Source organism: Ursus arctos, unplaced genomic scaffold (assembly GCF_023065955.2).
Source record: "Ursus arctos isolate Adak ecotype North America unplaced genomic scaffold, UrsArc2.0 scaffold_4, whole genome shotgun sequence".
NCBI classification, from domain to species: Eukaryota; Metazoa; Chordata; class Mammalia; order Carnivora; family Ursidae; genus Ursus; species Ursus arctos.
In genome coordinates this window covers 56,328,964-56,356,695 of record NW_026623056.1, presented here as the reverse complement: position 1 = coordinate 56,356,695, position 27,732 = coordinate 56,328,964, and the positions used below count along the sequence as shown (strand labels likewise).

Genomic DNA, 27,732 nt, shown 5'->3' with positions numbered 1-27,732 from the left:
AGTTAACTTAATAATATATTTGTTTACACGAGATATGCCTACAGTATAAACTGAAATAGTGGCGTTGGATAGGAAAAGGTAAATTAAGATGTGGAAGAGGTAAAATCAGCCAGTATTGGTATCTAAATGGTTTTAGAGGTTGAAGCTGTCCAGGATGATTTCAAAGATTCTGAATTAGATAACTAGGCTTTGGCACTGAGATAGAAGATATAGAAAAAGATTTCTCTAGAAGGAGAAATAACTTTATTGAGTTTCATGTGTTTTATATTTGAATTGTCTTTGGGACTTTGGGATAGAGAAATCTGATGATTGGTTAGAATATAATTTTGAAGCTAAAGAGAAAACCGGCACTAGAGACAAAAGCTTAGGAACTCATTGGTGTGTAAATAATTTTGTTGGTACTTGGAGAATTCCACAAAGAATGACTCAAGACTTGAAAACAAGTGAATTAAGATATCAATAAGATATGTTTTTAAATAGAGTAAATATATGAAAGACACCTTGATGTAAGGGAAGACCTTCTTCTAGTAGCAATAGAATTGATAGTTAACAAATTGGATGAGTTGACATAAATGAAAAATAAATTTGTCCATCAGAAATTGGGTTGGTAAGTCATGGAAGATAGGAAAAATCATGAAACCCAATTTTGATAGTTCCCATCTTCAAGGGCCTTAGGACCAATGAGTTAATTGGCTGATCCCACGGTCTGTTGCAATCACTCTCAGTTTTTTGTCATGTCATGTGTCTTAACCTTAAAACCAGAAGAACAAACCCCAAGCCATGAAAATGCGCTAAGATAATGTCATGTTATATCATATGTGTTGTCTTTTAAAAGGCAGCGCATCTATCTTTTCTGAGCTTTCTTCACTTTTGGCCAGCTATATGTTTGTGTTTTTTTGTGAGCCTTCTTTCTATAGCTCATTTTTAAATCCTAAACATAACTATTGTGATTACATAGGAATAAAATAAAAAGAGATGAGAACTGGTGATATAACACTGAGGACTACACTGAGGTGGGAGGAAAAGAAAATAATTTAGTGAAGTCCTAGAGAGAAATGAGAGAATGAATAGAGAGAACCAGAATAGAAGAAATAAGGCACATGAACAAAGACATTAGTTTTAAAAGGTAGTAGTCACAGTTTCAAAAGCTACAATTGTGACAAATAAGAACAGGATTAAAGTATGCAATAGACTTTCAACTAGAATAATAGGTAATTGAATCTAAACTGAAAACCAACATTTCAGAACTTCCTTTTCACTTTTCTCTAAGATTCTCTTATTTCATGCAACAAACTTATCATAGATTATTTTGTTTGTTTTTTTGTTTGTTTTACTAAAGCTGTTATCAAAAAAGTACCAGAAATGGCTATTAACTTTTATTATATCCTAGACAATGTTACACACTTTGTATCTTAGTTAGTTTTTAGCTCAATAAATTAAATATTTATCTATTTTACAGATAGATAAATGGGGTTTAGAAAGTTTATTTCAAAAGTTACACACAGAGTAAATGGCTAGGGTTTAACATAAAGCCCATGCTCTAGTCACTACAACAAATTGTTTGAGAAAATTAATATCCCTATCAGGATCTCTTCTGAACTCTCTTCACTATTTTATTAACAGGCATTATTTCCTCAAGAGGAAAAAAAAAAAAGCCTCTAGGTAATGAAAGAGAAGATAGCAGAGAATCTCAAATGGTGATAATTTTTTCAACTTCATCTATATCTGAATTTTGAGACACTCTATAATATTTGGGAATTAACAGTAAGGAAACAAGATAGAAGTTAGAAACTACCAAGGACTATTTATTTTAAAATATTCATTGTCCAATGAATCCATCTAAAAGACTCGCAAATATCCCACAAGCCAGCTGCTTTCAAAAAGACCTCTACCACTAGCACAAGATGGTACCGTTGGCATATTATGATCAACACTTTGTGCCATTAGAACACTCTTACCAAATGGCCACAACCAATTCATTAACACATCAATACTCAGGGGAAAAATTAAATCAACCTAATAACCAGCCTGTGGCTGGAGTGCAGTCCCATAGTAATCGCCTTGCAGCACCTCCAGTTAGCTCTAAGCAGATGGTGCAGAGCTGCTCAGTGTTGTCCTCTGCCAAGTCTCAGGACACAATTTCACAGGGCTTCTATAACAGGGCTCTGAAAGCACCAGTATCCCAATCCAAACGTCAGGCCACACCTTTACTAGACCTCCACCAGAGAACTTCACTGTGGCCTAATCGGAGAGCCCTGAGCTCACCTGTGATACACCATAAACCTCAGACAACATCTTCACTTGAACTTAATAAGACATCTTCATCGTTGGGGTCAAGCCAAACAAATTCGAGCTCACAATTACCCCTTCCCAAACCTCAGACTACATCTTCACCAGACTTTTGCTGGACGTCACCTTCACAGAAGTCTAATCAAAGAGTATCAAGTTCATTACTCCCCCCCAAACATCAAGAAACACCTTCCGTGGACATCCTCCGGACATCATCTTCTTTGGGACCTAATCAAAGAGCGCTCAGCTCAACATTACCACAATCCAAGCCTCAGAAAGCATCTTCATTGGATAGCCTTTGGACATCTTTATTAGAGCACAGTCAAAGATCTTTGAGCTCACCGTCACTCAGTTCTACACCTCAAATAAATGACATGCTTCTGTCATCACGTTCATTGGAATCCAATCAAATGGCTCTGAGCTCACCATTACCTGACTCTAGACCTCAGACAGCACCTGCATTGAATTCTAGTTCCTGTGTTCTGAGCTTACCATTGTCCCCCTCAAAACTGAGGAAATCACCTTTAGCACATTCTGTCCATCAGACTCAGAGTTTGCCATTGTTCTCATCCAAATCTCAGACGGTGCTTACACTAAACCGTGACTTCAGGACCCTGAGCTCACCAGTTTGTCACTCCAAGTTTCAGAACACCTCTTCACCAAATGACAAACAGAAAGCCACAGATTTATCTTCACCCCATTCTAAACCAAATGTCTCAGGTCAGTCATTATCAAGCTCCAAACACTTCATCAGAAATATAGCTGCTTCAACATTGGGCTCCAGATTCCAAAGTAAAAGCAGCTTTGATCTTTCTGCCAAAACAGAATCAAATAAAGAAATTCCATGGAGCTTAAATTATATTTACCCCTGCATTGTTAGAGGTGGAACTGTCCCTGATGATGTTGTAAATAAAATTGTCAATTCTGTCTCCAAGACCAGAATCCAGAGGGATCTCTGTAGGCAGATTCTCTTTCGAAGGATGAGGGGAAGGCCTAATCCTCATCCTGGTCCCCGCCTTTCATCAAATTACATGGTTTGCTTAGCTTGTGCTTCCTGTGTAAAATCTCAGTGTAACCATCTTACAGGAAGGAAAGATCCTCGCAGTGCAACACTGTTTGTCATACCAACACCTGAACTTGGTTCTGAGGGAGAAATGGACGTGAAATTAGTTTTTCTCCTTTCCCTACCAGAGACTTCTGTCTCATCTTGTCTCCCATCCCCTGTGAAAGAAAATCAACCTGATGAAGCCCCTGAAGACAACCTTGAAGGAATGGAGAAGATCCAAATTTTCTCTCCATCTGAACCTGATATCACACAGGAGCTAAATATGAACAAATGGCTGACAGTAGCCCCTGAAAACAAAGTTGTAAGCCAACAACCCCAGGCTATTGACTGGCTGCTTTATGTTAAGAAAAGTAGTAATTTTCAGCCACAGTCCCCGCCTCAATCCTCCTCCTCCTCCACATCCTCCTCCTCCTCCTCTTCATCATCTTCTTCCTCCTCTTCAACTCCACCTTCCTTAACCCCTCCTTCCAAAGAGTCTACCACATCTACTCTCTCGGGTTGTGTATTCACTAAGGTACTTAGTTACCACCGGTTGCCTCCAGGGGTCTCCTGGCTTGAGTTTATATGTAATAAAAATCACCAGCCACTTTCTGGAAAACCACAACAAAGTCAATCACGACCTCCCAAAACAAGGCCTATGAGGAATAGCACCACAGTAAAAGGGACAAAGGGGCCAAAAATACTGTTCAAATTTTTCCAGACAGTTTCAAAATGAGAGAAATATTGATTAAATTAACTTTTTGTTTCTTTGAAAGCAATTGACCTCTTAGTTCTTTGAAACTAGAGATTGATTTCCTATTATGCTTATTAAAATTCTCAGCAATAACTGTGACTGTATATTTTAGCCGATGAAGCACCTAGCTAAGGGGAACTAAAACTCTTAAGTCTATTTTCTAGTTAAATAATAGACTATGATCTCCTAGAAGGCAAAACTGAATCCCAGGTTTTTAACCAAATGCCCGGCTTATAGTAGCCATTGTAGAATCATTGTTACATGAATTAATCATAATTGGCCATAAACCAGAAATACCTCATCTGTCTTGTCCTGAACAGTATCTAGCTCATTGTTATTCTCCTTCCTCATAAAACATAGTAATGACAGTATCCTTAAGCCAATTTATGCTAATCTGTTTCCCTGTCTCTAAAGAAAATTCAGATCATGTTCAACAGGTAAGAATGTATATAAAGAGGAATCTTTTCTCTAGTTATGTGAATCTCTTTCTAGTTATGTGTTTCTAGGGAAAGTTCTTCTATGCTAAGATCCCACACTCTGAAATCCAATGATTTATTCAACCTTAGTTAACAAATCTCAGGAGAGAAGAACTAACTAGTACAAATAACCCTACCTATTGCCTGTGCCACTATTTAAATTATAGGCTCTGTGCCAATATTTAAATTATAGGCTCTGAAGTACCTGTTTATCACTTCTATCTATACATCCAAAATGGGTTAATAAAAATGTTTCAAAAATGTTTTTGTTCCACTGGGTCTACTGGTAGTGGGAAGAGAAGGGAGTTAATTGTCTTATCTACTCACCTTAAGTGATCATCTCAATCCCCAAGGACTAGAATTAGTATCTCTTGCATGCACTGATGACTCAAAATTCTGCTCCACTAATATCTTTCTGACTGTATACTGGACATTTCCAAGTTGAATATTGCACAGTCATCTCAAACTCAACGTGATGAAACCAGAATTATCTTTACATTTACAATTTGGATCATTACATTTACAATCCTTGCCCCCTGGTGTTCCTATTTAAATGGATGTAGCACCGTTCATCCTGGAGTCATGTTTGACTTTTTCTCATTGCCAGCCCCTCTCTAAGTCCATGAGTTCTGTGGCCTATTATCTCTAGAATCCAGCTTTTTCCTCCAACCCCATGACCATTATCCTAGTTGTGATCACAACCGTTTGTCACCTGGATTACTGCCCTTACTTCTAAACATGCACTTCTGTCTTTTGAATGCATTTGAAACAGAAATTTGATAATGCCATTCCACTGCTTAGAATCCTTTCATCATTGCCCAGTGTTTTCTTGGGAAATTCTAAATTTTTTGTGTAATTGAACTATATATGATAGCCTCTTAAAACTTATTTCTTGTTCTTCTCCAGTCTCCTACTGGATGCTACAGCCATACTAATTGCTTTAAAATGCACAGAATGTGCCAAGGTCTCTGTTACATCCTACACTTTTTTTGTTTATCATTTTATTCAATCTCTTTTTCCCCCCATTATGTTAAGTGTACTCTTTAATTCCCATCCCCTATTTCCTTCATCCCCTCACTCCCTCGACTCTGGTAACCATCAGTTTGTTCTTTATAGTTAAGAGTCTATTTCTTGGTTTATCTCTTTCTCTTTTTCTTTTCCTTTGCTTATTTGTTTTGTATCTTAAATTCCACATATGAGTGAAATCATATGGTATTTGCCTTTCTCTCACTGACTTATTTCACTTAGCATTATATTCCCTAACTCTATCCATGTTGTTGCAAATGGCAAGATTTCAGTCTTTATGGCTGAATAATATTTCATTGTGTGTGTGTGTGTATATACGTATATATACATATATATATATATACGTATATACACACACAATGAAATATTATTATATGTATATGTATATACACACACACAATGTGGTATATATCTTCTTTATCCATTCATCTGTTGATGGACACTTTGGCTGCTTCCATATTTTTGCTATTGCAGATATTGCTGCAGTAAACATAGGGGTGCATATCTTCCTTTGAATCACTGTTTTTGTATTTTTTGGGTAAATACCCAGTAGTGTGATTACTGGATCATAGGATAGTTCAATTTTTAATTTTTTGAGGAAACTCCATACTGTTTTCTACAGTGGTTGCACCAGTTCACATTCCCAACAGTGCACTAGAGTTCCCCTTTCTCCACATCCTCCCCAGCACTTGTTGTTTCTTGTGTTTTCTATTTTACCCATTCTGACAAGTGTGAGGTAATATCTCATTGTAGTTTTGATTTGCATTTTTCTGATGATGAGTAATGTTGAGCATCTTTTCATGTGTCTGTCAGGCAGTTGTATGTCTTCTTTGGAGAAATGCCTGTTCATGTCGTCTGCCCATTTTCAATTGGATTATTTGTTTTTTGGATATTGACTTGTATCAGTTCTTTTATATTTTGGATACTAACCCTTTGTCAGAAATGTCATTTGTGAATATTCTCTCCTGTTCAGTAGGTTACCTTTTAATTTTGTTGATTTTTTTTTCATTCGCTGTGCAGAAACTTTTTATTTTGGTATAGTCCCAATAGTTTATTTTTGCTTTTATTTTGCTGGCCTCACATCCTACACTTTTAAATAGAAAATTTTGCTGTCCAGAAATATCTTCCCATCTATACATTTTTTATCCTACAGGGCTCTGTTTTGTCTTGAAACTTCTGGAAAGCCTCTTCCTGATGCATTTATGAAGGGGTTAGTTGGCTTTCCTATTATCATAAAACTGTGTTAACTCTTTGTACTGCTCTTAACCCATTATAAAGTAATCATTTCTTGTCTGTTTTCACTTACTATACTGAAAACTCCTGCTCACTATGTTTTTTTTTTTTTTTAAACCTAGTCCTTGGCATAGAGTGCATGCCTTAAAACAGTGTTGATATTGAATAATGCTATTGAAGCTCTTCATCTTCTTTTAATTCTCTGAAATAAGCAACATTTCATCAGTTTGCTTCTTTCCCTTAAGATTGAATTGTTCTCTGTACCTTTTGTCTTGGTGAGAATATGTATAAAACTGTTATTGATGACAGCAGTCATCCTTGTCTTATTTCTTATGTTAACAGTGATTCTTTCTAGTATTTCAGTATTAAATGTGATGTTGGCTAATGTATCTGATCAGTGATGATGAGGAAAAACTTATGTATGTGATAATGTATTCATGGCTTTCTCCAACCCATGTAGAAAACCCTTGACATATGCTTTATGCACCCTGAACTTCTTTTTTTGTGACACACATCACTTTGTAATTACATGTTTAATATGCTCTCCACTAGACTAAGGTTCAGGAGTGGGGGGTCCTGTGTCAATCTTGTTTACCACTAACTCCTCAGGATGTAGTGGTACCTGGCACATTTTAAGTATTCAATAAATATTTATGGAATTAAGTTAAACTAAGGAGTTCAAATGACTTATTTATTGATATAATTTACATGTTTAATTTTCCATTTCTTAGCTTATTTTCTAAACTTTATACCTCATTGTAGTTTCTTTTCACTTCTTTCCTTTTTTTTCTTTTTTGGGCTATGACTTAGTTGCTTTTAACTTTTCTAATGTATTGGCAGTTATTTTGTTCTTAATTATAACAGTGTCTACTTTCAAGATTTCTTCAAAGGAATTCTTCAACCAGTATTTTCTAATTTGAAAATAAAACTGCATCAAACTTATGGGGAAAATTCATAAACAGTGGTTATCCAACCCTGTTTCTCTCCCAGCTTCTATTAAGACACCAATAAAAATTTTAAATAAGGAATAACATGTGTCATGCTGGAAAGGCCAAGAAATTTCTGCCAAATCTTGTATAGATGAGACCAGATTTCAAAAACATAAGTCTCAAAATTCACTACATTTGAAAAAAGAGATGATCTGAAAAGTAATGGAAAAAGATATTACTTGCATCTCATTAATGCCTTTCTCCTTAAATTGAAAGGGCTAGACATGAGAATGGATCATAGTAGAGTTGGAAAGTAGAAGGTGGATCCTATGAGTTGTCTCATTTTGATCCAAGCAATTGATGTAAAGTGGAATGACACATCTGGTTGATAACTTGACAGTAGTATCAAAATCTTAATAATATATATAACTTGGGGGAGGAAATAACATACATAACTGTTTGCCCTATGGTCATCTTTCTTCAAAATTATCTTAAAGAAATCATCATGACTACATAGAGTTATATAAACAAGTAAGCTTTGTGTTTCTTTACAATAGTGAGGGATTGGGGGAAAAAATCTAGATTTTCTTTTATAGAAGTGTTTAAATACACTATGATTCATGTGATATTTTTCCTAGTGAAAAAAATTGTTATTTCTAATATTGCATCTACATTCATTTCAGGAATAGAACTACTTTCTTCAGGAAAATATCTTGTTGAGAATAGTTAGGCGTTGATAGTGATCCTGAGCATGGGTTGGAAGAACAAAGATGAACAAAGAGGAGATAGCTAAACTACTGTATTTAAATTTCAAACAGGACATTTTCAATGAGAGACCAATGAAAAGAGAGATAATATAACGTTTTTGATTTAAGTGAAAATATACTTGCATTATATGACATCACATGCTCCTTGTAAAACATTGAAATTATGCATATATGTATATGTGTGTCTTTGTATTCGTGCAAAATCTATTTCATACGTATGAGAAAGATGAAGTGACTGGAAGTAAACACCAAAATGATGAAGAAAAGTGTTTAATACTAGAAAATAGTTATAATGGAATGTTTAGGAAATAAGTAGATTTTTAATCTTTTCTAAATCTTTAATGAATATGAATTCCTTTTATAATCAACTTAAAACAAATGTTTTAAAAATGAAAAATGAAACTTGCTTTATCTTCTCTATTTTAGATTAATTATCTAGCACACAATTTTGCTGTTGTACTCTTGTCCACCTTTTGGTATCAATTTGTGGCTTTACAAGTTCACAAGAAATACTTATTTCTATGAGATACATAGTTTTTTCAGGAGCAATAAATTTCCATTGAGTTTTAAAGTCTGTTAAAATATTTTAAAAATTCCATATTTTCTATTTCAATATTCATTTCCAGGCTTCTTTTTTTAAAATAAATTTTTATTATGTTATGTTAGTCACCATACAGTTCATCCCTAGATTTGATGTAATGTTCCATGATTCATTACTTGCATATAACACCCAATGCACCGCGCAATATGTGCCTTCCTTAATACCCATCACAGGCCTATCCCAATCCCCCACCCCCCTCCCCTCTGAAGCCCTCAGTTTGTTTCCCAGAGTCCATAGTCTTTCATGGTTCATTCCCCCTTCTGTTAACCCCCCCTTCATTCTTCCCTTCCTTCTCCTACTGATCTCTCTGCTATTCCTTATGTTCCATAAATGAGTGAAACCATATGATAATTGTCTTTCTCTGCTTTACTTATTTCACGTAGCATAATCTCCTCCAGTCCCGTCCATGTTGCAGCAAATGTTGAGAACTCGTTCTTTCTGATAGCTGAGTAATATTCCATTGTATATATGGACCACATCTTCTTAATCCAGTCATCTGTTGAAGGGCATCTCGGCTCCTTCCACGATTTAGCTATTGTGGACAATGCTGCTATGAACATTGGGTGCATATGGCCCTTCTCTTCACTACGTCTGTATCTATGGGGTAAATACCCAGTAGTGCAATGGCTGGATCACAGGGTAGCTAAATTTTTAACTTTTAAAGGGACCTCCACACTGTTTTCCAAAGTGGCTGTACCAACTTGCATTCCCACCAACAGTGTAAGAGGGATCCCCTTTCTCCACATTCTCACCAACATTTGTTTCCTGCCTTGTCAATTTTTGCCATTCTAACGCGTAAGGTGGTATCTCAATGTGGTTTTGATTTGAATTTCCCTGATGGCTAATAATTTTGAACATTTTTTTTTCATGTTTCTGTTAGCCATTTGTATGTCTTCATTGGAAAAGTGTCTGTTCATATCTTCTGCCCATTTTTTCATTTGATTATTTGTTTCACATGTATTGAGTTTGAGAAGTTCTTCGTAGATCTTGGATACTAATCTTTTATCTGTACTGTCATTTGCAAATATCTTCTCCCATTCCGTGGGCTGCCTCTTAGTTTTTTGACTGTTTCCTTGGCTGTGCAGAAGCTTTTTATCTTCATGAAGTCCCACAAGTTCATTTTTTCTTTTGTTTCTCTTGCCTTTGGAGATGTGTCATGAAAAAAGTTGCTTGGCCAATGTCAAAGAGGTTGCAGCCTATGTTCTCCTCTAGGATTTTGATGGATTCCTGTCTCACATCGTACTCTTTCATCCATTTGGATTTTATCTTTTTGTATGGTGTGAGAGAGTGGTCAAGTTTCATTCTTTTGCATATAGCTGCCCAATTTTCCCAGCACCATTTATTGAAGAGACTGTCTTTTTTCCACTGGATGTTTTTTCCTGCTTTGTCAAAGATTAGTTGCCCAAAGAGTCGAGGGTCCATTTCTGAGTTCTCTGTTCTGTTCCATTGGTGTATGTGTCTGTTTTTGTGTGAGTACCATGCTGTCTTTGTGATCACAGCTTTATAGTATAGCTTGAAATCCAGCAAAGTGATGCTCCCAGCTTTGTTTTTCCTTTTCAACAATTCCTTGGCGATTTGGGGCCTTTTCTGTTTCCACACAAATTTAAGGGCTGTTTGTTCCAGTTCTTTGAAAAACGTCATTGGTATTTTGATTGGGGTGGCATTGAAAGTGTAGATTGCTCTGGATAGCATAGACATTTTAACTATGTTAATTCTTCCGATCCGTGAGCATGGAATATTTTTCCATTTTTTGTGTCTTCTTCAACGTCTTTCAAGAGTGATTTTTAGTTTCTAGAATATAGGTCCTTTACGTCACTGGTTAATTCCGAGATAATGTATGATTTTTGGTGCTATTGTAAATGGAATGGATTCCCTAATTTCTCTTACTTCAGTCTCATTGTTCGTGTATAGAGACGTAAATGATTTCTAAGCATTGATTTTGTATCCCGCCACATTACTGAATTGCTCTATAACTTCTAGTAGTTTGGGGGGTGGATTCTTTTGGGTTTTCCATATAGAGTATCATGTTATCTGCGAAGAAGGACAGTTTAACTTCTTCTCTGCTGATTTGGATACCTTTGATCCCTTTTTGTCGTCTGATTGCTGTTGCAAGGACTTCTAGTACTATGTTGAATAATAATGGTAAGAGTGGGCATCCTTGTCGTGTTCCTGATCTTAAGGGAAAGGCTTTCAGCTTTTCCCCATTGAGAATGATATTTGCTGTAGGCTTTTCATAGATGGTTTTTATGAGATTGAGGAATGTACCCTCTATCCCTACACTCTGAAGGGTTTTAATCAGGAAAGGATTCTGTATTTTGTCAAATGCTTTTTCTGCATCAGTTGAGAGGATCATGTGGTTCTTTACTCTTTTCTTGTTGATATGATGTATCACGCTCATCGATTGGTGAATGTTGAACCACCCTTGCATCCCAGGGATGAATCCCACTTGGTCATGATGGATAATCCTTTTAATGTACTGTTGGATCCTATTAGCTAGGATCTTGTTGAGAATTTTGGCGTCCATATTCATTAGGGATATTGGTGTATAATTCTTCTTTTTGATGGGGTCTTTGCCTGGTTTGGGGGTCAAAGTAATACCGGCCTCATAGAATGAGTTTGGTAGTTTTCCTTCTGTTTCGATTTTTTGAAACAGCTTCAGGAGAATAGGTATTAGTTCTTTGAATGTTTGGTAAAATTCCCTGGGGAACCCATCAGGCCCTGAACTCTTGTTTTTGGGGAGGTTTTTGATCACTGCTTCAAATTCTTCATAATTAATCGGTCTGTTTAAAAAATCAATTTCTTCCTGTTTCAGTCTTGGTAGTTTATAGGTTTCCAGGAAGGTCATTGCCAGACTTCTTACACCATTCTTTTATTTATTTGTGCATTTGTTTATTTTAATTATGAAATATTTCAAACCTATAGAGAAAGGCAGATAATATGTTGGTGAAAGTTTTTAACCACTCTCCAGCTTTATCAAATCATCTTCTTTGGTTACATTTATTTCATATGTTAAAGAAGTAAAACATTTTGATATAAATGCTAGTCCCATTGCATATAACCATCCAGGATCTCAATCCTATCTTGTACTTCCGAGGAGCAATCACTGTCATAAATTTGCTGTAAGTCACTTGTCTACTTTTTAAAAATTTCTTAAATATTTAAAGAACCATAAAAATCTATTTTTCTGGATGTTTTAAAGCTTCGTATATGTTTTTTTTGAAATGTGTAATTTTTGATCTGGACTGTTTTTAAGATTTATCCTTGTTATAAAATACTTTATAGATAGGTCATTTCATTTCCAGGGCTTTGTGTGTGTGTGTGTGTATGTGTATACATATATGTATATTATACATATATACATAGATATATATACTGTATAACTGCATAATGTGAATTTATTACAATTTATTATTTTTTAGTTGAATAGTTAATTTACATTTTTATTGTCACACACACTGCGCATCAATGCACATATATGCATTGACATTGTTTAAAAAATTTAACAGACGTGGAATTGATGTATAATGTATTAGTTAAGATAAACAACATAAGGATTCAATGTTTGTACATATTGAAAGACTACCACTGCAGTAAGTCTAGTTAACATCTGTCCCTATACATAGTTACAAAATTTTTCTTTCTTGTGATGAAAACTTAAGATTTATTCTCTTAGCAACTTTCAAATATGCCATACAGTATTATTAACTATAGTACCATGCATATTCTTTTTCGTGTCCTATTTTGCACTTGTAGGTATTTGAAAGAGTCATGCTGTGAAATATTTGATCCGTGGATTTACAGCATCAGTGTAACCTCAGATCTTGTTAGGAATGCAAAATCTCACCCTATCTCAAATACGCTAAACCATAGTCTGAATTATATAAAATCTCAGATAAGTTTTATGTACATTAAGCATTTGGAAAACACTGTCTTACTTAGAGTGGAATTGATAATTGTAACACTGTTGTCCAATAAAGACATAATGTGAGTCATATATAATTTTAAATTTTCTTGTAACCACATTAGGAAGTAAAAAGAAATAGGTAAAATTCATTTTGATAGTATATTTTCTTTAACACCATGTATCTAAAAGCTTACCATTTCAACATGTAATTAAGACTTGTTCTCAACCAAGGTTGATTTGCCTCCAAGGGGATATTTGGCAATGTCTGTAGACATTTTTTTTTAAGATTTAAATAATTAACTAATTAATTAATTTATTTATTGAGTGCAGGGGGAAGGGTAGAGGGAGAGGGAGAGAGAATCTCCAGCAGGCTCCATTCTGAGTACAGAGCCCCAGCCTGGACTCTTTCCCACAACCCTGAGATCATGACCTGAACTGAAGTCGAGTCAGATGCTTAACTAACTGAGCCACCCGGGCGCCTCTGCAGACATTTTTGACTGTCTGGGTGGATGTTTTAGGGGTTCTAGGTCATGACTAGGTAGAGGCCAGGGATGCAGCTAAAAATCATACAATGCAAAGGATAACCTTTGACAAAGAATTACCCAGTCTAAAATGTTAATAGTGTCAATTTCGATAAACCTTAAATTAATATGACAAATATTAGTGTGAGATATATAAATGTGTGTGCATACACATATATATCTGTCTTTAAAATCTGTTGAATTTAACACTTAACAGCACATCAGAACTCAGACTAGTCACATTTCAAGCACTCAGTAGCCACATTGAACAGTATAGGGTTATAATGTTAAAACATTTTAAAATTTACTGGATATTACTAAATTGCTCCTTAAGGTAATTTTACTATTATATATGCCCACAAGTAATGCATGAAAGTTTGCACTGTTCCATAGTCTCACCAGCAATACATAATTTTCAGACTTTTTAATTCTTGGCTTATACTAATAATGTGGTTCATATTAATAAAATGATCTCCTTGTACTGTATTTTAAATTTTTACCTCTCTTATTGCTAGCTACCTTAAACATCTTTACATGTTTATTGACCTCCTGGATTTCCTTATTTATGATTTGCCTTTCATAAGCATTGCTCATTGTTCTATTGAGCACTCTTTTTTTTTAATTTGTAGAAATTCTTTATATGCATATTCCAAACCTGCTCTTTCAGTTGGCTTGATATTAAATGATCTTGACACTATCAGTAATTCCTTGTTGGTCATAATATGTTGTGATTATGCCCTAACACATTCAGGTTTTTAAAACAGACTGTGTAATTATAAATCTATATTCAAAAGTATTATAGAAATAAATGAAGACCAACCAAATGAGAACAAGTGAAGGCTGTTTATTCAGAGCTTGTTATAGCAAGGGGTCAGCCATCACTACTCATATTTGCAGACATTTAAAGGCAAGCAGAACAGTAGGAAACATTTTTTAAATTTATTTTTTTTTATTTTTTTGAGAGAGAGTGTGAGTGAGGGAGAGGGGCAAAGGGAGAGGGAAAGAGAGAATCTTAAGCAAGCTCCACAACCAGCTTGGAGCCCAATGTGGGGCTTGATCTCATGACCTTGAGATCATGACTGGAGCTGAAATCAAGAGTCAGAGCCTTAACGAACTGAGCCACCCACGTGCCCCCAGAAAGGTTTATAGCAGAAAAAAAAAGAGAAGGATTCAGGTATGCCCTACATGGAAACTGTTGGTACAGGGAAGTGTGGGCAGGCTTACTGGAAGAAGGGCACCCTATGTGATTGGTTAAGTGCACAATTGGCTTTCTCTGGCCCTAAGTTGGATTGGAAGTGGGGACAAATGTTAGTGAAGCTGTTACTTATTTAATCATGTCCTGGCCATTTTGGGCCAATGGTTTCAGGCATTATTGTTTGGCTTCCTGGATTGTGACTAGAGATAGTGGTCTGACTTCTTACAAGTCTGATATATTAATAGTGGGCATGCTTCCTAGGCTGGTTACTACAGATAATGAGTTGATTTCTTGGGCTGCTAAGTGCAAGTTATAGATCAGAGTTTATGTTTATACAGGGTCATCATCTGTATATTTAGTCTGTCAGTATGACCTGTCTAAAATTTTCTTATACTGTCTTGACAGTTTTGTTATAGAATTCTAAATTAATTAATAGATTTTCCTATGTTTCACCCTTTTAAACAATTTGTATCCCATATTTTGTTAAGTAACAATTTTTTGTTTGGTTCTTCTGTTAATCTTAAAAATTTCTACATAGATTTCCTGGTAATTTGTAATTTAGATTACTCTGATATTTGATATTTTATAGAGCACTTTCTCTCTGCCTGGATTCATAATCATTTTTTTTCTGTCATTTTAATTTTAAAATGTTGCCAGCAAGTGCTTTTAGAATGCAGTAGCTTTTTCAATATGTATACATAGTTCTCTGTTAATTTATTTGTCTTCTATAACTTTGAAAATTGCTTTTTGTAATCTGTTGTGTTATCTTTTTTTTATGAGCACTAGTTAATTATGTGTTGGAGTTCTGTTCTCTGTTTTTAGTATCTTTCATTTCATTGCATCATTTTTTTTTCACTCTGAATTCTGGAAATGATCTTGAGTTGTTTTGCACATCAGTAATTCTGTCTTAGCATTTGTGTTCCTGACTGCCCCATCTGGACTTTTAATTTTACTCTTATATTTTTTAGTATCCTTCCATTAATTAAAAAAGAAAAAATCAGCATCACCAAGATATATTTCTCAATGGCTCTAAGTTTTCAGATTGATTTTTTTCTTTAATATGTTTTACAGAATATTTACAGAGCCATTTAAAAATCTTTTTAATACTTTTGAACATGAAATATTTATCAAGATTTATTGTTATTTGATATGTCACAAAATTGAAAGACATAAAAACCACTGTTCTCACAGGCATTGCTAGCACATCTCTTCCTTTCTCTGAAACCTGTCTTGGAGAAACTAGTTGCTCAGGATCCAGTGTACACTGTACATTTCTGACTCCATACTTTTTATTTTCTATTTCTCTTTAATAAGAGAAGCTTCCTTCCTCCCTGCTTCTCTTTTTGTCATTACTCTTCCAACAGTAGTTTTCTGTATGTGTGTATTTTGTAGCAGAAATGCTCTAGCCACATAAAACTATACCAAAATGCATTAAAGAAACATCTGTTTATTTTTCTAATTAATAGATCCTTTGGTTTTCAGAATTGGGACAAATTTGGAGGGGGTTTATAAGGACTCTACTTATCTACCTTTTAGTCACTCATTCACCAGATATTCCTTTTAAGTACTGAGGAAAAGGATCTAAAGCTGCTTGCCTGAGATTCATGATCCATTAATTCTTCTTGGGGAAAGAGATCCCCTCCCAAGCCTAGGGAGAAAAATGTCAGGTAACTCAATGTAATCTCCTTATCAGATAGAATTTCCTTTGCTATGAGTAGTCCTTATTTGTAGAATGCCTTTAGCAAAATATCCCTGTTTAATCATTACTTACAGTAAATCTATGAAATCATAATGCATGATTCACTAGAGAATGCCAAAAAAGCTATACAACTTCCTGGGCATAAGACAGTGATATTTCATAACTTAAATGTTCTCCACTATGTAAGGATTATTACTAGAGACAGTGGTCTGACTTCCTACAAGTCTGATGTATAGATGTGGTACCTTACAAAATATCTCTTGCAAACCTCACGTGTTATTCTTCTATAATGGAGATCACATATTGAGGGTAGAAGAGTATAGGAACATTCTGGAATGTCCAGGTCTTCTCTCTACTTTGTCTTTGCCCTTGACAACCTGTATTTTTTTTTTTAATATTTAGGTAAACTTTGGTAAGGCAAGGTCTCTGATAGTTTAAATCTCACTTAACAATCTGTTCCTTTGTGTGAGCTCAAGTGCCTTGTTTTCCGCCTCTGAGTTGGTACTGGAAAAAGAGCTGCTGTAGCAAACCAGTTGATGTAAAGTGGTATGATATATCTGGAGAATAACTTCACAATAATATCAAAACCTTAATAATATACATAACCATTTTCCCCTATGGATCTCCAATGCAGAGTAGCATGAAAGCAGCCATAGACATATAATAAATGGGTTCATCTGTGTTCCAATAAAACTTTACAAAAAAAAGTGTGGCAGATCAGATTTGGCCCCTGGTGCATAGTTTGCTAACTCCTGTTCTTGATAGTTTGGTTTGAGAAAGCTTTTTTGATAAGTGACATTTGTCTCTGAAGTAAAGACAGGACATATCATTAAGAAAACCCCCACTAGGGATTCCTGGGTGGCTCAGTTGCTTAAGCATTTGCCTTCAGCTCAAGTCATGATCCCAGGGTCCTTGGATCAAGCCCTGTGTCAGGCTTCTTGCTCAGTGGGGAGTCCGCTTCTCCCTTTCCCACTACCCCTGCTTGTGCTGTCTTTCTCTATTAAATAAATTTTAAAAATCTTAAAAAAAAAAAACAAGAAAATCCCTGATAGATATTGTTCCCCCTCCATTTACAATATGTGCAGTAGTAATAGTTGTTTGGCCTTAGTTTTGAGTGTTGAGTTTTACCTTCAATAACTTAAAAAATTGAAAGGATAAACCAGTAGGTTAAGCAGGTAATCTCTTTCTTAAGTGTGCTGCTTCTTAATCTATAAATGCTTATAAAATTAATTTTATTAACTTGTAAATGATATTTTACCTATTTTTAGCTTAATACAGATGAAGAAAATGAATCACTAAGGGAGAAGACAGGGAGTTGGGTGCCTGGCATTTCAGGAAAGAAATAAGGGAGAACATTTCATGAGAATGGAATGAAGTTTGGGACAGGCTGGTGGCCAGATTCTCCATTTCCCTCTCATCTCCTCCTTGGTGCTGTCAGCTAAATTTTGCTTCTGTGCCAGCTGGATTGGCAGTCCTTCTTCAAAAATCAATATTCAAATTATTAAATTTTATTGCAATAAGGTGCCATTTTTCTTTTTTTCCAGATCCTCCTCTTTCTCCTTCTTCTCTCTCATCCTGCTTTTCCTTTTCCTCCTCCTCGTTCTTCTTTTTCTCCTAATCTGAAAAAATCCATGTAAGTTCTTTGTCAAATAGACTCTTAAAAAAAAAAAAGGAAAAGAAAAAAAAGGAAAACAACAACAAAAAACCTCTTCTTTAAACCTCTTTCATTGGCTTCTTTCCTTTTCTGGGAAAATTCATCAATTTATCTTCTGTTACAGTTCACTTTTCCAGTCCCTTCCCAGCAACCACAGCCTCTTCCCCTCCCTGCCCTCAAACACACAGAGAAAGAACCAGTGAATTGGTGAATTTCTTATATGAGGCACCGGATGTGGTTTTCACATTAACAAACTATAGGATCATCAGCAAGTAACATAGTCTCTATTAGCCTCTTTTAATCTCTGTTTATACATCTGTAAAGCAAGAGTTAAAGTGTATGTTCCCTAGAATAAGACTTCCTTTCATGATGCTTTTGTTCGCAGGATTCCAAACACCTGAAATAACTATATAGTGACATTAAACATAATTAATTGTCATGTCACATTAACTGATCCTGTGTACATATAATAAGAACCATGTACACCGCCATTTATTTTTTACGTTATTTAAATTCATGAAACGTGAGGTGCTGAAAACAATTAGAATGAAGGTGGAACCAGGCTCATTCCTTCATTTATCCACATGACCTCGAGTGTCCATTTTACAGAAGGCATTTCCTAAGGAAACTGCAACCTCTGGAACATCATCTCAACTATACCTTAAACTCTTTCAGGAAAAAAAGAAATAGAACTGTATTATCTCTTTGGTCTAAATACGTATTTCTCTTCCAGGTTGAATAAATAAAATACTGCTTTAACACTCAGGGATAATGATCATGTGTTCCACACTCTTGGGCTCAGGCATACTCAGACTCAAGGTCTGTCACTAACTGCACAGCTTTGGCAAGTTAGTTAATGATTGTGAAAATCTGTTCCCTCATCAAAGAGGGATGATATATGGTGAGCATCTGGCACACAGTAACCCTGAAATGAATAGTTTCATTCCTACCTTTATTATTATTTTGTTGAAATTCTCCTTTTTCCTCTTCTTTTCCTCCTCCTCCTTTTCCTCCTCCTCTGCCTCCTCCTCCCATTATTCTTCCTCCTCCTCCTTCTTCTTCCCTTTCTTCTTCCTCCTCTTCTTCCTCCTTTCCTTCTCCTCCTCCTCCTCCTCCTTCTTCACATTTATGCATCCACACTGTGCTTTAATAGCTATAGTTGGTAACATAAACATTTTTGATACTTGAGGATAATAATGGCCTGAGGTCCATATTCAAAACATCAGTTATGGGATTCCTTGATGGTTTCCCTTCTGTCAATTAAATCTGTATTCCATTTTAATCATTGCCACTTAGGTCAAGTCTGCTTGTTGCTCACTGAGCAAAGTCCAGACTCTTCAGGCTGTCACATAAGGTCCTTCACTATTCTGTCCATGTCGAACTCTTTTTCATTACCTTCCTTTTTCCCAAGGTACTACAACCATAATGCATTTCAATTCCATGTAATCTTTGCCTCTTGCGATTTCTTAAATATACCCAATATTTTCTGCCTCTCAGAGCTTGCTTCCTGCTGCTTGGGTCATTTAGAACATTCAACATCCATACCGACCTCTGTTAATATCCTATCTATTATGTGAGCTCATCTCTGTTAACAATATATCAACACCCCTGCTTGTACCCTAAACCAGTGGTTGGTTCTTAGCATTCTTATGCCTCTGGCATGGGTTCTTTGATTACATTTATGTACAGATCCTTTCAATTTACTTACAATTTCCAATTAACCCTTGAGATTGTAAGTGCCCTAAAGTCTAAACCCCTTCAGCATATTTTCTTCACTCTTCTTTAAATTGTATAAGGTTTTGCCTTTAGGAAATGCCTTGCTAATAAGTATTTATATAACTATTTGGTTCTAGACAGTAAGTGTAGAGGGATGGACATAGAACTATTTTTGTTGCTTGTAGAAAATGACTTCCCAACACTTCTTCCTACAGTGAGGAAATGGTGTGTCAGAATCACATTCTGAGATTTGTGCCAGGCTTACACTACAAAGTGAGAAGTGTTTGAAAGGTAACACTGATAAAGAAGTGTGAATTGCAGTACTTTAGAATATGAAAATGAGCTGAAGTATAACCACTCACTTCTCAATCAAGTGAAAAGTATAAGATGAAATAGATATGTAATAAATTGAAAATGATTTTTAAAATGTTGAGTCCATACCATATTATTCATAACAGAAAGCTATGGAGAACTGTAATATGAGGGGAATCATAGTATGTGATACTTGGTACTCTTATTAATTACTAAACTTTAAATTAGACTTCATCTCTCCTAGCAGTTGTAATTTCTTTGACTATCCACTAGAGAAAAAAAGTATTGTATTTAATTACTTTCAATAATAATAATAGAACCCACTGGTTTGGGGGATTATATTTTGTATTGTCATTTTTTTGAGGAAATTTTTTAAAATTTGTATTAGCATACACAATATAGTGTATTATTAGTTTCAAAGGTAGAGGTTAATGACTCATCAGTCCTATATAATACCCAGTGTTCATTATATCATGTGCCCTCCTTAATGTCCATCACCATCCCCTCACCCCTTCCCCTCCAGCAACCCTCAGTTTGTTTCCTATGATTAAGAGTCTCTTATGATTTGTCTCCCTCTCTGATTTCGTCTTGTTTTATTTTTTCCTCTCTTCCCCTATGATCCTCACTTGTGTTTCTTAAATTCCACCTATGAGTGAGATCATATGATAATTGTCTTTCTCTGATTGACTTATTTCGCTTGGTGTAATACCTTCTAGTTCCTTCCATGTTGTAAATGGCAAGATTTCATTTTTTGATGGCTGCATAGTATTCCATTGTATAAATATACCACATCTTTATCAATTCATCTGTAGATGGACATCTGGGTGCTGTCCATAGTTTGGCTATTGTGGACATTGCTACTATAAACATTGGGGTGCAGGTGCCCCTTTGGATTACTACATTTATATCTTTGGGGTAAATCCATAGTAGTGCAATTTTAACTTTTTGAGGAACCTCCATACTATTTTCCAGAGTGGCTGCACCAGCTTGCATTCCCACCAATAGTGTAAGATTGGGTTCCCCTTTTTCTCCATCCTCACCAACATCTGTCATTTCCTGACTTGTTAATTTTAGCCATTCTGACAGGTGTGATGTGATATCTCATTGTGGTTTTGATTTGTATTTCCTTGATGCCAAGTGTTGTTGAGCATTTTTTCATGTGTGTGTTGGCCATTTGTATGTCTTCTTTGGAGAAATGTCTCTCTGTCCATGTCTTTTGCCCATTTCTTTCTTTTTTTTTTTTTTAAGATTTTATTTTTTTATTTGTCAGAGACAGCCAGCGAGAGAGGGAACACAAGCAGGGGCAGTGGGAGAGGAAGAAGCAGGCTCCTAGCAGAGGAGCCTGATGTGGGGCTCGATCCCAGAATGCTGGGATCACGCCCTGAGCCACCCAGGCGCCCCTTTTGCCCATTTCTTGATTGGATTATTTGTCGAATTGAATTATTTGTTCTTTGGGTGTTGAATTTGATAAGTTCTTTTTAGATTTTGGATACTAACCCTTTACCTGATAAGACATTTGCAAATATCTTCTCCCATTCTGTCGGTTGTCTTTTGGTTTTGTCAACTGTTTCCTTTGCTGTGGAAAAGCTTTTTATCTTGATGAAGTCCCAATAGTTCATTTTGCATTTGTTTTCCTTGCCTTTGGAGATGTGTCTAGCAAGAAGTTGCTGCGGCTGAGGTCACAGAGGTTGCTGCCTGTGTTCTCCTCTGGGATTTTGATGATTCCTATCTCACATTTAGGTCTTTCATCCATTCAGAGTCTATTTTTGTGTATGGTGTAAGAAAATGGTCCAGTTTCATTCTTCTGCATGTGGCTGTCCAATTTTCCCAACACCGTTTGTTGAAGATATTATTTTTTTCCATTGGGTATTCTTTCCTGCTTTGTTGAAGATTAGTTGACCATTGAGTTGAGGATCCATTTCTGAGGTCTCTATTCTGTTCTGTTGATCTATGTGTCTGTTTTTGTGCTAGTACCAGATAGTCATGATGATTACAGCTCTGTAATATAGCTTGATGTCCAGAATTGTGATGCCACCAGCTTTGGTTTTCTTTTTCAACATTCCTCTGGCTATTCGGGGTCTTTTTGGGTTCCATACAAATTTTAGGATTATTTGTTCCAGCTCTGTGAAAAAAGTGGATGGTATTTTGATAGGGATTGCATTGAATGTATTGATTGCTCTAGGTAGTCTAGACATTTTAACAATATTTGTTCTTCCAATCCATGAGCATGGAACCTTTTTCCATTTCTTTGTGTCTTCCTCAGTTTCTTTTATGAGCATTCTGTACTTTTCTGAGTACAGATCCTTTGCCTCTTTGGTTAGGTTTATTCCTAGGTATCTTATGGTTTTGGGTGCAGTGGTAAATGGGATCGACTTCTTAATTTCTCTTTCTTCTGTCTCACTGTTAGTGTATAGAAATGCAACTGATTTCTGTGCATTGATTTTATATCCTGCCACTGAATTCCTGTATGAGTTCTAGCCCTTTTGGGGTTGAGTCTTTCAGGTGTTCCACATAGAGTATCATATCATCTGCGAAGAATGAGAGTTTGACTTCTTTGCCCATTCGGATGCCTTTTATTTCTTTTTGTTGTCTGATTGCTGAGGCTAGGACTTCTAGTACTATTTTGAACAGCAATGATGATAGTGGACATCTTTTCTGTGTTCCTGGCCTTTGGGGAAAAGCTGTCAGTTTTTCCCCATTGAGAATGATATTTGCTGTGGGCTTTTCGTATTTGGGTTTTATGATATTGAGGTATGTTTCCTCTACCCCTCCACTGTGAAGGATTTTAATCAAGAAAGGATGCTGTATTTTGTCAAATGCTTTTTCTGCATCTATTGAGAGAATCATATGTTTCTTGTCCTTTCTTTTATTTATGTAGTGTATCACATTGATTGATTTGCAGATGTTGAACCAACCTTGTAGCCCAGGAATAAATCCCACTTGGTCATGGTGAATAATCCTTTTGGCTAGTGTCTTGGTGAGAAATTTTGCATCTGTGTTCATCAGGGATATTGGTCTGATCAATTTTCAAATTGATCACATATAAAATACTTATATATATTTAGTATAAAGCTTGTAATTCTGAGTGGATCATATCACTATCTTGGACATGAAAAATCATCTAAAAAATTTCAAATTGTTTGGAGATTTAAAAGATAACTAACATTATTTTTGATTAACACTTCCAATGTGCCATCTTTCCTAGAGTTGCATAATATTCTTATGAAATTTGAAGCATATTATGATCCCAATTGTACTGAAGAAGAAATAAGGGCTTCATCTAATACTGGAGTTTATAAAATGGTAAAGGAAATGTTTTTTCAAATGTCTAGAACAGTGTGCACTCTCCAGTATAGTGGCTATTAGTCACATGTAAGTATTGAGCACTTGAAATGTAGTTTGTACCATACTTTAAAGTTTAAAAACTGAAGCAGTATAAAATGTTTTTCCAAATAAACAGAATTTAAAGTTTTGGTAAGACTACATTTCCTCTAACTATTCCATCACTTTAAGATATTACTGTTTTATTACAGTGTGCATGTTGGGGCCTGCACATTATTTCCATTATTATACATATGTACATCACAAAGCTAGTTGATATCAGTGGATTCATTCATTTCAAATGATTTTTTTTACGTACTGTTGTAATATTGTAATGTGTTTACTTGAGTATTTTATATGGATGGCATGAGCTAAAGTAATGCTAATGTAACTTGTAATTGGTAATTAAATTGTAATTCTTGTGAAAGTTTTGATTAGTGTAAATAAAACATTTTTAGTTTACAAATAACTATGGACATATTTTAAATTTAAAATGAAAACATGCTACTGTGCAGAATGAAGTGGAGATGTGGAAGTTTGCACTACATCTAAAATAGTAATAAAAAAGAGGGTGGAAGGTTTGTCTAAAATTTATGATGAGTGGCAATTGTAGTATGCTGCATCAGAGCAATACAACAATTTATTCATCGTGTTAAAATTAAATATAATATGGTAGATAATATTAGGAAATATTTCAGCAAATACATTTTCTTTTTTATTATTTTTATTTTTAAAATTTTATTTATTTAATTGAGAGAGAGCAAGAGATAGAAACAGAGAGAGAGCAAGGACAAGCAGGGGAATGGGCAGAGGGAGAAGCAGACTCTGCTGAGTGGGGATTCTGATGCTGGGCTTGATCCCAGGACCCTGGGATCATGACCCGAGTTGAAGGAGATGCTTAACCAACTGAACCCAGGCGCCCCAGAAAATAAGTTTTCTATCAACAGTCAAAAAAGTGTCAACACATTTAATTGCCAGAAAGTGTAATTACATGTCTAACAAATATTTAAAAACTATTTTTAACAGGAGTTATTTTTTAAATCAGTATAGACTTTATTAAAAAAACAAACAAACAGGATTGCATGGGGGCTTTGGTTTCTGCTCAGGTCATGATCTCGTGAGTCAGGAGAGTGAGCCTCAAGTTGGGCTCTTTGCTCAGTGGGGAGTCTGCTTGAAGATTTTCTCCCTCTGGCCCTACCTATGCTCGTACATATGCACTCTCTCTCTCTTTCTCTAAAATAAATACATAAATAAATCTTTAAAAATAAACAAGCACACAAAAACATCCTAATGATTACTTTGGCATTAACATAAGGTGAATTTAAAATATTGACCATTAAAAAAATAAAAGAATAATAAAATATTGGCCATGAATATCTAAGTTGGAAAGTGTAATTGATGTGCTTTAAAATATTGCAACATTTTTGTAATTTTTAGAAGGAAAGCAAAGATTCTGTGATATATCCTCTGAGATATTATATGTGATATTAAAATTTTATGGACAACTTTTTTTTATGGACAACTGTTATAAGGATAGTATTGAGGATATTTCTTTCAAATAATTTAAAAGATAAACTGAGAATACAGAAAATTTGTCCAATTTAAAGCAGTATGAGTAGAATTTTTTTTTGAAGATTTATTTATTTTAGAGGGAGAGAGAGCACAGTAGGAGGGATATAGGGAGAGAGAATCCCATGCAGACTCTGCTTTGGAGCCCAATGCAGGGCTAGATCTCATGACTTGAGATCACAACCTGAGCTGAAACCAAGAATGAGAGGCTTAACTAACTGCACCACCCAGGCATCCCTGAGTAAGACTTCTTTTTCAGGATTTATTTATTTATGAGAGATAGAGAGAATGAGAATGTGCGATTGAGGCGAGGTGCAGAGGGAGAGAATCTTGAAGCAGACTCCCTTCTGAGCACAGAGCCTGATTCAGGGCTGGATCTCACAACCTATGAGATCAGAACCTGACCCAAAACCAAGAGTCAGATAACCAACTGAGCCACCCAGGCACCCCTATTTAGTTGTTTTTTTAAACAGAATTTGAACTTGTAGGTTTGGTAGGCTCTAAATAGGCTTGGATTCTTGTACCAAAAAACCCCCCATTTTTATATGGAGGGATACAAAAAATATTTCAGTTTCAGAAACTCTGTTACAAAATTATGAGGAAAGACTCAAACTGACATAGTACTAGGATGAAATATCTTCAGTGAAGCCACCAAATAAAAACTCTTGGAATATAATACCTTTTTAACAATATGAAAAAGCACTTACTCAAAATGTGAAAAATTGCAAACACTTTTCTTTAGATGTATAGTCATGCATCATATGAGACATACCATCCAATCTGTACTTGGGGTAGCTTTTTCCTCAGAGGACATTTGAATCGACAAAGAAATATCATTTAGTTGTGTAGAACAGAAATTGTAGCTTATTTTTGAATCTTTTCCATCTGCTAAAGACAAAATTGAGCTAGATTATGGAAAAATTAATTTCTATCCTGATGTATGGTGCTCCAGCTAGTTATGTTAGGTCAAAATTCCATACTGATTGGAATAAAACTGATGTTTCCTTTATTGTTTCATTCCACTCTTTAATATATATTAAAACTATCTGTGCTCAGTTTTTGAGACAATTATGTTAAAAATATAATGTACACAGTTGTTAAAATCATTCAATATATGCATGCAAGTGCTATGAATTACAGCCAGTTTATGGAAGTTATTGAGAGAGAGGAGAGAATGAATTTAATGATCTTGTGTTCTTTGCCAATTCCCCTTGTTGAGTTGTGGATGAATGCTCTAAAGATTTACTGTATTGTTAATTCAAATTTTTTTGAAATGAAAGGGATGCTTGCCAAATATTCAATAAGACAAAAAAAAAAGCAGTGTGATTTACATATTTCATTGCTATAACATTCCATATGAGCAAGCAAAATTTGTAGCATCAAAGATAGGAAAGCTTATTTGTGATCTAGATAAACAGGTACATGAATTTATTTTGAAATGAAATTCTTCATAATATGTCAGTAGTAATTACTGCACATTTTCCAACACAAATTGATACGCAGATTTTAATTGTAATTGGCAGCATTATGTAAATTGTCCTCAAAATACAAAAGAAAAATTTGAAGAACACTGAGACTGGGTTGACATAAGAATTAATAAATGTATTTAACTTCAACAGAGATAGTTTTGAAACCAGTATGCTTTTGCTCCAAATTAAAAAAAAAAAATCTTCCATAAATGATGAACCAGTTGTATTAATTTAGATACAAGTAAAAAAGCAAAATGAATTTTGGAAATTGACTCAGTTATTTGAAACCATTGAAATAAATTTAGGTTAACTTGTGTATATAAATGTATTTTTTTAACTGTATGTTTAGCAACTCTAAATGCAGATCAAATATATTTGATGAACATTTAATATCCTAATAGAAATGTGCTTTAAGGGTAACATATATCAAATTTCAAAGAAGATGGCACAAAAACTATAAAATGACTCAATAATATTTATAGTGATTACATCTTGAAATGATAATATTTTGGATATACGATGCTAAATAAAATATATTATTGTTAATTTTACTAGTTTCTTTTTATTTTTTAGTATTTCTACTAGAAAATTTAAAATTACATGTGTGGCTTACTTATATCTCTATTGGATAGTGATAGTCCAGAATATAGACAAGGGTTGAATGTCTTGAAAACTACTGTTTCCTGATGCCTAAGAGGAATATAATGGCATGCGTTTGGTAGTTAACAAATATGTTTGAGTGAATTCTGATAAAAATTTTATGAGATGTGTAAGCAGAAGAACTGGGTTTTTTTTCTCTTTCTCTCCCTGTCTCTGTCTCCCTACTTTTTTCTCATTAAAAATGATTGTCAAAAAAATTCAAATGTTAGCAAATTTAATATCTGTCTTGTGATGCCAGTCTGGAGAGATAACTGCTATTAATTTGGTATATCATTCCAAATTGGTCACTGCTATCATTCTATTCTCCCGCATTTTTTAAAACATAACTGGCATCACAATGTACAACTTTGGTGTTATGTAGTCCTATTACAGTTTTATAAATTTTGATTGTTTAAGTAGCGAATGCTTATAAAAATTCAGACAATAACTAAACATATACTATAGAAATCCAACATTATGTTTCCCTCTTAAAAATAGTTCTTAGAAGATTATAATATATTGTTCCATATTTTGTCTATACAAATGCAGACATGTTGCATTTGTTTTTAAAAATATATGGGGGGTTCCAGGGTAGTGCAGCAAGTAAAGCTTC

The 27,732-nt window shown here is 35.0% G+C and overlaps 1 protein-coding gene across 1 annotated transcript; it reads left to right on the top strand.

The window, feature by feature from the left end:
- The first annotated feature begins 1,904 nt into the window (after positions 1 to 1,904).
- Positions 1,905 to 4,070, top strand: CSNKA2IP (casein kinase 2 subunit alpha' interacting protein). The gene has a single exon (XM_026499942.4). It carries the CDS (start codon positions 1,905 to 1,907, stop codon positions 4,068 to 4,070), a length of 2,166 nt encoding a protein of 721 aa, XP_026355727.3.
- The last annotated feature ends 23,662 nt before the right edge of the window (positions 4,071 to 27,732 follow it).